We start from the raw sequence: 13,883 nt of genomic DNA on the forward strand, positions 1-13,883 counted from the left end.
TAGACGGAAGAGACAACTGAGCTGGTGCCATTTCCACCCTCGTCTGGCATGCCTGGCATGCTGCAGTCAGGCACTCTGAGTATGATGGAGAGGCAGCGACACAGATCGGATAACCTGCCTGACTCTGAGGGATAAATACCGACGACCATCTATCTTTCTTTTACTTCTGTCTCACTATTGTTCTCTATAATAACCCCCTCTATTTTCCTCCTTTGGACATCTCTTCTATCCCTATGCTCAGTGTGCATAATACCAGTTACTGCAGTGTTATGCTGAAGTCTTTCGCAGATTCAATATAGAAGATGGATGCAACATTCATGGATAAAAGCCAAGGCAATCAACTGCTATACAGGCTTTGCACAGACACCACCAAGACTAATATCCTTAACAATAAGGAAAATCATACAACTACACAATAATTATACCCTGCAACAGAATCCACACCAGCACAGTCGCCTCTGTCTTTCTAACCCGACACACACACATACACACACTTGAACCTGACACATGCACACTTGTGTGTTCACCTTTTGCACAACAGGTCTATCAAGTCACAGCAAACATCTTGGGGTTTTGTCTAGTCACTTCCTGTTTAATTTTGGTGAAGTCTAGCCTCATGTGTCTTTGTTGTCTTTACTTTGTTCTTTTCCCATCTTTTTTGATTCTGTGTCTCATTAGTTAATTAGCTCCTTGTGTACTGTTTCTTTCCCTCTTTAGTTACCAGTTTGTCTTTGTCTGTGCGTTAAGTGTTCTAGTGTTTCCTTGTGTATCTTGTATATCTTTACTGTCTTTTTTACCTCTGTGTTTTTTTAATTATTATTTGTTTTCTGGACTTAGATTTTCCTGCTTCCCCTTGTTTTGCCTTGTTTTGCCTTTGCTTTTGTATGTTGACTCTTTTATTAAATCATTTGAACTACTTGTTCAGTTGCCAAGTCTGCATTTTGGGTCCAGTTCTTTGTTTTTTCTGATTCCCTTGCTTGACATATGTGACAGTACAAACTGGCCAGCCATGGCTCAGCAGAAACTGAAATAAACGACTTGTTTTCCACCCTCCTGTGCGTCATGGACAATGAAATCGGAAAAGGCAGCAAAGGGGGAGTAAAGACAACAAAGACACATGAGGGAAGACTTTGCCGAAAGGAAAGACGTGGAAAAAGTGACAAGACAAAACATCAAAACCATCACAACACAGGCTAGAGATCGAACATTATTCTATGATTCCTTTCGCCCACCTGCTTCATTGTCCAACCAGATGGCAGGTCACTTATGTTAGCAGCTGCCACATCACCTCTGTATCACTGAGAGGAACCCTCTCAAACTCAACTGACCTGGTTCTGGAAAGTGACTGGGTGGGAAAGGAGCCTCCAACACACCTGTGCATATGCTAGTCACTACAGAGTGTCTTGTCATTAGGCCCGTTCAGCTTTTTAGACTTGAATTCAAAGATAGCAAGTTATGAATCCCTGTTGGACATATTACCCTGACTTGATGCATACTGAATCTTTATTTTCAACAGAGTGTAGCTGTAGGATGGGGTAGCCTCAGGGTTCTGTGGACCATTTGCAACAGCATCACCCATGGAAAAAGGCCTTACCACACTGGGTATTCAGTGGCAATACAGAGGAAACATCACAACATTTTTCTGTTTATATTTGTGATAAATGTTCTGCAATTTCATAATGGATACCCAACATTGTAAGCTTTCAAAAGACATTTTAGTGACAACTGCAAGTGACTAATAAGGATTTTAAAGAGGATTTTTAAGATTTTTCAAGGGCCCCCCAGATTTTGCTGTTGAGACCTTCAGACTCTTTCAATAACCAGTATTTCACACTATGCCTGTGCCTTATGCTTTTCCTATCCCTCAGTCATGAGCTCCTGTTTCTAACTGCTGACCTCTCCTACTCTCTCCACCAGGCCTACCCTCTCAGCTCTCTAGCAAAGAAGCAGCCAACAGTGCTGGTGATCTGTGGTCCAGATCAAAACGGCTCCATTGGCCTGGTCTGTGCCCGACACCTGCGCATATTTGTAAGTAAACTACTGTACGTGAAAACAATGTTTCAGGCTTAATCCCTATTAAACTCAACAACAAGACAAATAATCCATTGTAAAACACAGTTTGGTGCTTACTAAGCCATTTTTCACAATAGCAAATACAGCCCTGTAAACTTTTACTCATATCAGGACTAACAGGGGACCCCATATACAAGCCCTCTGCACTTTACAGAATTTCATCTCAGCTCCTGTAAACGGCTCGGAGCAGTTATCCCATTACCCTCTCTGCAAGGCCACTCAGACAGTCATGATATCATGCTATTGTTACTCTCGTTAAAGCCGTCTGTGTCTGACGCTCAGCAGCCATGATATGATGTCATGACAAGCCTCTCAGCCACATATTGACTGACTTTTCAAGACTAATTATTTCTGGAGGCAGGATCCATCCCCTCCAAACACATCACAGATCAGGATTTGAATTGTTTCTTTTACAGCAGTGCAGTTCATTTCAGTACACACTGCTGTCGTCTTGCACCACTCTATGATTTCATTGGAAGAGAAATATTGGAGATGTGTTTTGGGGTTCTTTGGTTTAGAGTGGAACGCTTCTATACACTTTACCATATGTCTGACACACTAGATTTACAAGGCATTGACAGATTGATTACAACCACTCTCTATCTCTTCTCTCACCCCCCACACACTGTATTTTTCCCTCTTAAGGTCAAAGACAAGGTCAGAGGTCATCCCACAAGGAGATATATTTTACCTTGGCACTCCAAGCATGAATGAGTAGCTTCTCCATAAAAGCTTTAAAAGCCATAAAAGATTTACCCTTCCTTTGTCCTGCCCCTATTTGCTCTGTGCATCAATACTAGTGGAGCAAGTTTGGTGCCTTCGTCAACTTTCAACTCTCCTGTACTTTACTGTGCTATCTGCTATGCTCCATTTTGAAGATAGTTAAAATATGTTGCTGTAAAAGCGACATATATAGCCAAAATCTGCTTGTCTTTTCAAAACAGGTGAGGCTAGCACATAGCATATCTGAGTAGGCTACAGGATGCAAAAATATTTTCCAAAGAGAGTAAAGTCATGTCCTCTCCCTCTGTGACCTCTACTACTGCTCTGATTGGCTGGTACTCTTTGTCATTCATATCGGGTCATGCCATTGCCATCCTGAGAAAAAAAATATTGCACGCAGGAAACAGGAAAGCAGAAAGTTGACTGAGGCTCCAAGAGAGGCAGGACTTAAAGGGCCTTCATACAATAAGAAAATTGTCCTGGCCTCACCACGAGGTAGAGAGCAGAGAGGCAGAGCACAGTGCTACAACCACTACATCCTGTCTACCAGGCATACAAACAGCTACGCTAACTTTAACATCGGATTTGGCTAAGCTCACCAACTATATGATTCACAAATCTCATAACCCAGCCATCACATTGAGCTGTTATCTTACTGGTTGCACTTTGAAGCGTCAGTGGTCAGGGACCAATCCAGGCGAAGGTAGCGGCGCTTCTTAGTTGGGTGCTACCGCTCTTTCCATAGGAAAACAATGGGACAGCAGGTGGAAAGCATTTTTACTGTTGATCATGTGTGAGGGTATGAATATCAGGGTTAGCCAGTCAGAGGCAGAGTAGGGCAGCACGGTGGAAACAGGAAAGGAAAAAGTTGACTGAGGAGCGGTACTTAAGAAAGATCAATTGCATATCGATTCCCTCTTTTAAATCTACCTTTTTGTATGTTTTTACCTTCTGTTTCTGTCTTATCTTGTGCATTTCTGAAACATTCTACCACATCTTGAAATGTGCTGTATAAATAAAGCTTCACTCTCATTATTTTTTAAAGTGACTGCGCTCTACAGTAGTTTGACTGGGACCACACTTGTCTGAGTGTGTTTTAATGTGAGAAACTTGAGTACTTACTTTGGAACGTGAATCGCTCTCCTGGTGTAAGCGTGTATGTTTTTCATGGTGCGACGTGATCCCTGTCAGCAGGAAGACATGCAAGAATACACGTGAGACACACACATTAACACACACACACACAGGCACAGCCACTGATGCGAAGCTGTGAATGTGATTAGACAGAGCATAGAGATGATTGATCAGCTGCAGGCGAACAGGCCAACTTGCTTCTCACGTCACTCCAAGACATCCGTGTTACAAAGGAAGGTTGTGTCTGGGCCTGTTGTGCATCTCTGATTATTTCCACTGCTAACTACAGGAGGAAAAACATATTGCTGCATACTGGAAGACACACATATCACTTGATCAAAGCTAATGTTGGATGAAAATACAAAAAAAACAGTCCCATGCACATTAGTTACGGTGTGTTGTTTCTATTAAAACAAGTGGACATGATGTGATGTCTGGCTCACTACACTGTGCTCTATAGACAATGGAAAGTTCACATTTCTGATGTTAGTCACATTATAATTGGCATGAACAAAATGCAAATACTCTTTATAACATAACCTGACAGAAGAATAATTAATAATAATTTATAAAGCTGATAGAGCCCAGTTAATTACTTCAAGACAAATAAACAACACATACACTTAGAATATGCTTTCATAGTTGAACGAGCTAAAAAGGTTGTAAAAATATGTTCTCAAAATTACATTCATATGACATGTAGTCAATTTCTTGTTCAATAAAGCAAATAATTTGTGTTCACTTCACATTACACATTATTACAATAAGAGTATCAATGTTTTTATGAACCTATTATTATTTGAGTAAAAATTAGTTAAAGCAACATTTATCTTTAGAGTGCATATTAACAGACTTCCCTTTGTCATAGTTAAAATTCTGCTGAGATCCTTCTTTTTTATTTAATTTGAAGAAAACATATATGGTGGAAAGCTGCTGTGTTTCTCTAATACATTTTAAGATAAGTGGGTTGTTTTCACAGTAATGAAAAGACTGAACTCAGTCCCTACTGCCTTACATTTAAACCGTAATAAATTCACTCTGAGCAGTTTCACTTATTGTCTTTGTGCCAGTGCTGGAACAAAGTAGCTCCAACAGGAGCAGCTGCAGCTCTAACAAATGAAATGAAGAACGGCCTCGTCAAACTAAGAAAATGTAAAAGGAAATCTAATTTGTAATCTTTGTCACTGTGACTGAAGTGTTGTTAATTCAACTTGATATCTTAAAATCTAAACTTATTATTCATATCTTAAAAGAACTAAACTTATGGAACATATTTTCTTAAGTACAGTTCACTCAGTTGGTTTTACAAAACTCAAATAAGACTTTAAACTAACAATACCTAAGTTTGGTTAACATTGTTATATATTTTTGAGTTGAACTAGCTCCAAATAACTTACTGTGTCCATCAAACATTTTGTGTACAATCTGTACAATAAAGATTTAATTCTGGTGAGTGAATTTGGGTTTACAGTATAAAATAATGAATTCAGGTAAAGAGGTGCAATAATGAAAACTGTCTTGAAAGGAAGTCAAAATGTTTCTTGTGCTGCAGACCTCATCTCTTCGTTCTAAATGCGCTTTGTATGAAAAACAAAGTACTCTACGATACCAGGATCATCCCTCAGGGAGAGGAAGTGTAACCCTGTTAGATGTGAGCATTAACTGGAAAAAGACCCTGTCTGCACCCTTTGCTTGTTTCTGTCACACGGCTCATTGCTGCTCATGCTCAGTGACGCTCACAGTCATTTCAAGCTCTTCCTTATTTTCACAGTTTGATAGTGTAACTGCTGATGATGTCAAGGGCATGCTGGGACCACCGGCTAACCCTGAGGGGCCACATGCACACACACACACACACACACACACACACACACACACACACACACACACACACACACACACACACACACACACACAGTGGAGTGTATTTGTCTTGGATGCTCACTCTGTGGTCTGTGGTGATGACGATGGAGATGACATCAGATGATCAGTAGCTGTGGGAGTTTGATTGGTTTAGGATCCCCAAGGAGGCAGTGGCGTGTCTGACCTGATAGATCACTTCCATTGTAGGGCTGCCTCCGCTCGGCCACATTTGAACAATCTGTTTCTGTTTATTTATTTATTTATTTATTCCTTCATGTGATGTTAGAAATGGCCCTTGCCTGGAACAGCTAAAGATTCAAGTAGGATTCACCGGCCAGATGTTAGAGGGATAGTTCAGACAAATGGGGTTGTATGAGGTACTCGTCCATAATACTCGTATTACCTACTGTACAGTGAATAGTAGTTGGTACGCCCATAGTTTAGGGAAGCAGCAGGAGTATTAGAAAAATCAACTTCAGTTTAAGTTTAAGATTTTCGGAATATTATTGCTTTATTTTGCCACCAAAAAGACTTTTATGATGGGAAACCACAAATATTGCTCTCTCCAAACCAACCAGACTTTTGGAAATTAGTCATTTTACTTTACAGAACACAGGATATCCTGCATGTGCATGAAAAGTTAAGGAATAACCAAAGTTATCACATTTCATAATCATCAAATCACTAAAATGAAAACCTGCACAACTGGCAATCCATTTAACAGTTTCTGAGATGTTTCAGTCTCAACTTGAGTGTTGGATTGACCAATCAACCAACTGACAAACAGGCCAACGCTGCCACCAATAGAGCCCTGCTGCTAGAATGGCTATAAACTGCAACAGTAATTCAACATCAATGTGTTTGTCCACAATCGATGATCCAGTTACTCTCCACAGACCTTGCTGTCAACAGTTTGTATTGAAATTGCTTTCTACCAAAGAAATAGTCCCACTGAAAATTGTTGACAGTCCAGTACTCATTGGTTTGAATAGATCTTACTGTTGATTTTTTTTTAATGCAAATTTTAAATGTTGTCACACTATACATCCCTTTTTCCTTCATTGTACTGTGATGAATCTCAAAACCTACACAAATAAAACAGTTCCTGGCTTACTACCTTTAGGGATAAGTGAGTGAATCTGGATGAACTGGCCCTTTAAATGTAGAATCATATCATTAGAGTCACACTCACAGATCAGACTCACACTTCTGACAGTGGTTCCTGGGTCCTAAGATTTATCTGTGGGTCTGTGTAAAGGTCACGGATCACAGGTGCTTCCTGCGGAGCATCACAGATTCCTCTCAGACCGGGGCTGTCTGGATTTCCACTCCTCTCAGCTTCCAGTTTATAAAGGAAGTATTCAGGCAGGAAGCTGACTGTAAAAAACCCACAACCTCTGATCACTGATCAACAGGATTTTCACTTGACATAAATTTACGGCCAGATGCATGGATGCACCACACACTCAATCATGTCAGTGTTAGCTGGAATTGCAGGCCACAATGTCGATATTATGTAACCTGTGTCTCCTCCTTTGTGCCCCCCACCTCTGACCTCTGTTGCTTTTCTCTATTGCCTCATCTCCAACAGGAATATGAGCCCACCATCTACCACCCTAAACGCTCCTCTCAGAGTCTACACCAGGACTTTACAGTTCAGTGTGAGAAGATGGACATCCCTTTCCTCTCTTACCTCCCCACAGAGGTCAGCAGCACTGTTACAGAATAACACCTTTTACAAGCGATTCAGTGGTGTTGCTTCTCGCTGTAAAGTTTGATTGCCATGTTAAAATCTATCACTATGCACTGCTCAAATATGGGTTAAGATTAAAAAACACAATAGAACTAATCACAATGGTCGCTCACAAGACCTCCAGGTAGAAAACCCCTGCAACACTATAATTTAATGGCAGCAATATGTTGGATGTGTTTTTTGCTTTTCTATCTTGTGTCTACCCAAAACTAGCAGACAGGCTGTATTCATACCAAATGAGGCATTGCAGCAATTAGGGCAGGGTTGTGTGGCGGTGGGGGGTTAGGGGTTATTTATTTTATGCTTTGAACATAATCACTGTGAAACAATCAGAAAAGAACATTTTATTTCTCACACTCACTGGCTTTATAGCTGCCACCACTCCTCCTTATTCAGTCTCTACATCTACTTCAAACAAACAAATGAACATAAACATAAAAGGAAGCTTTTTTTTGCCCCCATTAGGATAATGGGGGCAAAAAACACTATTAAATGCCCATATACATTTTTATACAGTTTTCAGCTGAAACAAAGTGGTTTGGGTGTTTAGTTACTCTTTAAGATAAGCTAATCAGCTGTTGGCTGTAGCAGATGTGTGTGTGGGATCAGATTTCTCATCTAACCACCTGCAAAAGAAATAAACAAGGTCAAAGTGTTTCTTCAAATTGTGGCATGGGATTAGATCATTGAAACACTTGTCAGATTAGTGTGATTTGCTGTCCTATGCTGTAAAACCCCTCAGATGTCTCTTATGAACCATTGGGGAACCACTGATTTGAGTGAATGGCGTGCATGAAGTTAACCTTCATTTATTCATGCTGAGGTCTGTTCTGTTCAGGTGCAGCTCATAAATGATGCCTACAATCTAGTGATTGATGCTATGCTGGGCCCGGAGGCAGACTGCGCTAACATTAAGGAGCCCTATTCTGGTATTCTGGTCACCCTGAAGCAAATCAAGACCCCGATTGTCAGTGTGGATGTGCCCTCAGGTAAGTGTTCGTACGAATTGCAGGTATCAGGCCAGAGGCTCAGAAACACAACATGATAGATGGCCTCCAGGCAGCTCCCTCTGAGCCTTGGCTCCCAGGAAGGAGTTTTCCAAGTCTGCAGGCACACATGGAGGATAAATCTCATGCTACAGTCCGCTCAGTGTGAGCTCATCATACCCCAAATACATTACCTGCTGAGCAAGAGCACAACAGTCAGAAAATCACCACAATCCTCCTCTCCTTATATGCCTCTTTTTCTTTCCCTCTTTTTGTCTTCTTCAGGTTGGGACGCAGAAGAACCAAGTCAGGATGGGATCAACCCAGATGTTCTCATCTCACTTACAGCACCAAAGAAGTGCGCCATGAGTTTCTCGGGGAAGCATTTCTTGGCCGGACGCTTCCTGCCCTATGACATCCAGAAAAAATATGAGCTTAACCTCCCAGACTACCCTGGCACAGACTGTCTCATAGAATTGTAACACATGGGAAAGATTAAGAGCCATTGTGGCCACATACGGTTAATCTATTCTCTTGTTTTGTATTTTATAGATTGTTCACGTGATTTAATGTTAACATCTCAGTTGTGTAGATCTGGCTACACTTTAGCCACATGTGCTGTTGCGCTACAGTAGAAGGATAATATTTAGAAACTGTTGTCATGTCTTTTTAGAGAACGGCATGAGGAGTTTTGTGTCAGTCTACTTGTAAAAGCTGTAGCATTACACTGTTTTATGATTTCTTTGCAAAAGACAGGAATTTCTTTTTCCACAGTCGGCAAGGAAAGATGAATTTTCTATGATGCCAACCACTGGAGTGTTTTTTTCTTTTTCTTCAAAACTTTTTTATTTTAATGTTCATATTCTGACATTCTTTTCATTCTTATGTTTAACTTTGAACTGAAATGTGCTGCTGAAATTAGTTAGTGTAGGTTGGCAATTTTGAATGTTCTATTGTTTTTGGTTTGTTTGGTCAGCCTGCACTTCTGCATTACTTTTGTTTCAGTTACTTCATAAGCTGTTACAGAAGGCACAGACAGTTCTCGTTGTCCAATAAAAAGCTTCCCTCAGTTTCTGGTGTTCGTTTTCCTTCACTTGAAGTTGCACTGATGAATATTTCAACAATGACTAATATGACTACCAAATGACCACATGTAATGTGAAGGTTCATAGTGACAAACCCACCAACAAACCAACTCTGCAGTTCATGTGGAGTATTTTGGATCATTGTTTTGGCTTTTTCTACTTTCATTTTCAGCAAAAGAAATCTGATAAACCCACTTGACACCACCAGTTCAGCAGACACACAAAGTTAGTGATTAGCTTTTGATCATTGGCAGCATTTAGCAGCTAAAATACTTGTTTGCTCAGGAGTTGGTGGAGACCAACATTTTGGCACACACCCTCATTAGGTGACAATGTGTTTCCAGCTTGATCCACTGCCTCTCAAAAAAAGGTAGCTTTAAAGTGGCTATAATCAGTACTTTTATAATAGAGCATTAAAGCAAGTTTCAGTTCATTGTTAAGTTGTTCGGCTGCAACTTTACTGTTTTGGTTCACTCTAACCGTGCTAATAGCCTAATTTTCAGGCAGCTGTTTTCAGTAAACAAACGCACTCTACACTACCTGCTAAGTACCAAACAGCCGGCAGACACAGTTAGGGGCTAGCTGGTCAACATATTGGAGCATTTAGCGACTAAATACCCCTTTCCCACACAAATGTGCTGGCTTGACTCGACTCAGTTTGACTCAGCATGTCAGCCCAGTATGGCAGGGATTTGCATCTCCTTACAAAGAGGCTTCCTTCTTAAAGGTTTGCCTTTTAACTAAAAACAAGAGCTTAGCTTGAGTCAAGTAGCTGTAAAACAATGAATGAGCACTTCATATCCTATAAATTATTCACAATAAAAAACCTGTGTTTTATTATGAAGCAGTAAAATCAGGAAATGTTGGGTTTTCATCAGCAGTAATTTAACATGACTCCTCTACAGCTCAAAGCAGCACGAGATTGTATAATAAAGCAGATTCCTAGCGGTACAAACAGCGGCTCGTGAGAGAAGCTAAACTTAAAACTACAGAGATTCAGTTAGAAGCTGCAAATTTACTGATAGCTGAACACACAGGGGGATAATCATTGGTTGGCCACGCCATGCGATACGCCATGGCAACCCGCTCAGAGGTGAGTCGGGCTCACTTTGGCTCTACTCCAGAGATGGCCCATTTTGGCTGCAACTTGGCATAGATTGGCATGTTAATAGCAGTAATGGAAATGCAAATCAGCATGGCAGGGTTTGACTTCCCTATCAAGAGTCAGGTTTCCCTCAGGAGATGGTAGTGACCCAAAGCACAGCTTAAAGAGAGTGAATATCCGACTTTCATTGATCAGGTGATCCAGATCCATGTAGCCTGAAAGCTCAACTGAGGTAAAGAAACAGAGATAAACATAGAGAAAGCTGGAAGACCAACCCCCCCCCACCCCTCCAAAGTGGTAGTGGTAGAGTCTTTGAGTGAATTGCTCAAGGACACTTCAGCGGCATATATGTTTGAACACAGTTTGTTCAGTTAAATGACAGCCACTAATCACTTGGGCACATAGTTTTGTTACACGCACATCACACGCAATTAGCTTTGCATTTCTTAGATGAGCGCAACCATTTACTGCTGTTTATTGGTTCCCGCCTGGATTTGATTCGCTAATGAAAGCCATAAACAGGTGTGATCAGGCTATAATCAGCTGTGGAGGAAGGCCTCTCATTATTGAGCTCATGGCTGTGGGGCTTCAGTGTGAATGACTAAGTGAAACAGCAGTGCTGTGTATGCATGAGGTAATGTGTATTTACAAAGCACAGGAGCTTCTTCTGAATACTAATGCTCTAATGCCCAGTGTGTGTGCACATGTGTGAGTGGGTGTGGAAAGTCAGTGAAAAGGAATGTCGACCATTTTTTTTTTCGCTTGGTGGTATTAAAGCTGTCAGAGGCGAGCTGACGAGGGCTGTACAAATATGTCTGAGCGCGCAGCGGTCCTGTCTTTCATGCCTGTCCAATCCCCGTCAGGAAACAACGACTTGTCACCACACTGTCTTCTGTGCTTTTCATAGGAGCCGTTGAGTAATGAGCTTTGGAGTCGTCGGTGGCCTGGACAATTGAACAATCATAACTGACAGCGGCACTTGTTGCACCAACTAGTGAGAGATAGTCTTACATGCAGAAGAAATGTGGTCAGAAGATTTAGTGGAGTCTGTAACAGAGTGTAGCAGGAAGATTAATCTAGTGCTTACATTGTATGAAACACAAAGCTCAAATTTTAACAATATACAGAGCCTTTTCTCAATGTAGCTGAAAGAACTCCAGTTCATTTCACTGCAACAAATACTGGTGTTCAGAAATATAATTGCACGTTCCATATTCGAAAAATGTTCTGTCAACCAAAGTATTCGGTTATCTGTTTTCTATGTATAATATTTGATTTGTACAAGTATTGATAGCATTTTATTATTACTACTGCACTTTAGTGTTTATTTAATATTTACTTTTATTGGTAAAAGTATAGCAGAGCCTCTAGTTAGTTTGCATGCATGTAAATTGCTTGTTGCTCAATGGGCCTTTATACATGAACACAACTCACAATTCTACAGAAAAAAACATACAAAACGACACAAAAAACACTGAGACATAATGAATGGGTGATAACATAATAACACACCTCATCCCTTTCTCAACATGTTTAACATGAGTTTAAAATGATAAATAAAGTTTTATGAAAGAGAATAAATTGATCATACTTGCATTGTGTCACTGAGCACATTATGGGCACCTGGTTATATTGGCATTATGGATGGAATTTGTTTATTATTAACTGACCTCAAAGACATAATCAAAACTTAGAAGGAAGAATTACTTGGGTAAAAATACTCGATTATAAGTAAACTTCATGGATTCTAAAACATACATGAGTACCAGCATACAGAGGTGTGCTTAAAGTATCGATAGTTAAAAAAGAAAAATCTTAAAGTGTCCCTGTGACTTATATACCATTATATATAACATTATGAGTTTAATACTGATGCAACAGACAAAAGACAAAAGTTCTGTGACAAATTTCTATCAATATCTTTTTTTTTCTTTTATGAAATAAAGAATACTTTTACTTCTTTGGGCGTGAAACAGTTTTATTTAAATTAAACCATCTGAGTTTTGAGAGAAGACATCTCTTTGGTGGAAATGCACACAACTTGGAGACATATGAAATGTGACAAGGAGCTTCGACTACTAGTTATTCATTTATTTAGTTAGTTAGTTAGTTAGTCAGTTACTATTTTTTCTGTGTAAATTTCTAACTTGAAAACTTGTCTGTCCCTCTGCAGTTGAGTAGCATCAAACTTAAAATGTATATACTCACTAAAGTAACACACAATTTTACTTGTAAATGTACTATAGTTACTATAAATATATATATATAGTCAAGGATTAAATGATAAAATCCTAGACTTATTTCTATCTCTACCCCACCGACCTTTATTGTATATAAATAAGTGTAACATTTTTTTTCCAGGAAGTGCACTTATTTTGAAAAAAAAAAAAAAAAGAATCCCTTGAAAAGTCGGTGTTTAACACATTTTTTATGTTCACGCAAGAGGGATTAGTAAAAGAGCTGCGTGTATGTAACGTTTTTTAATTTCCACAGATTTTTTACAAGCATTGTTGCTAAATTGCAACAATTCACAAATGAGCCAGAGTACATTGCACCTCATAAGCACGTCTCGTGTCTGCGTTTCTGAGGAGTTTTTCCTGAATGGCATGCCATATGACGCCACTTCCACTCTTTGGCAGTGTATCGCCCCGCAATCAGCGACTGTTAAAAAGTTACAAAACTGAACCAGAAGTCGAACCAGAGGCAGAAAGCAGCATCTGGCACTGTCCTGTGTCTGCTGGAGAGACAGATAAAAAAAGAAAAAGAGTGAGACAGAGAAGGATAGACGAGAGACACATGGAGGCGTTGTGTGTGTGTGGGGGGGTGAATAACATGACAGCAAAAGACAGTTAGAACTGCTTCCCATATTTAGCAAGGAATAAAGCCTTAAACTGTTATCATGAATGTGAAGAAAATCATAAAGTTTCAAACCAGTGTCCTATATCTTGAATGTTTCCCATATTTTGAATATTAAAAAATCCACTGGAAACAAAATATGATAAGGAATAAAGATAAAATAGGTTTGTCCAGCATCCATTCCATATGAGCTGTTCTGAGCTTGCACACACACACACACACACACACACACACACACACACACACAGTCACATACCTGTTCTGTGGATAAAGTCGACTAAGCTTGAACAAAAGAGGATTACAAG

At 40.0% G+C, this 13,883-nt stretch overlaps 1 protein-coding gene across 1 annotated transcript in view; it reads left to right on the top strand.

Annotated features, from left to right (window-relative positions):
* The window catches only part of yjefn3 (YjeF N-terminal domain containing 3), a 61,202-nt gene extending 51,601 nt beyond the window's left edge, over positions 1 to 9,601 (top strand). The window contains exons 3-6 of the mRNA XM_084722184.1: positions 1,918 to 2,028; positions 7,385 to 7,498; positions 8,385 to 8,535; positions 8,818 to 9,601. Of these exons, the coding sequence (XP_084578310.1) occupies positions 1,918 to 2,028; positions 7,385 to 7,498; positions 8,385 to 8,535; positions 8,818 to 9,014 (573 nt within the window). The 3' untranslated portion in view covers positions 9,015 to 9,601. The remainder of the gene's footprint in view (positions 1 to 1,917; positions 2,029 to 7,384; positions 7,499 to 8,384; positions 8,536 to 8,817) is intronic.
* The last annotated feature ends 4,282 nt before the right edge of the window (positions 9,602 to 13,883 follow it).

Source organism: Lutjanus erythropterus, chromosome 7 (genome assembly GCF_056507025.1).
Source record: "Lutjanus erythropterus isolate fLutEry1 chromosome 7, fLutEry1.hap2, whole genome shotgun sequence".
Lineage (NCBI taxonomy): Eukaryota > Metazoa > Chordata > Actinopteri > Lutjaniformes > Lutjanidae > Lutjanus > Lutjanus erythropterus.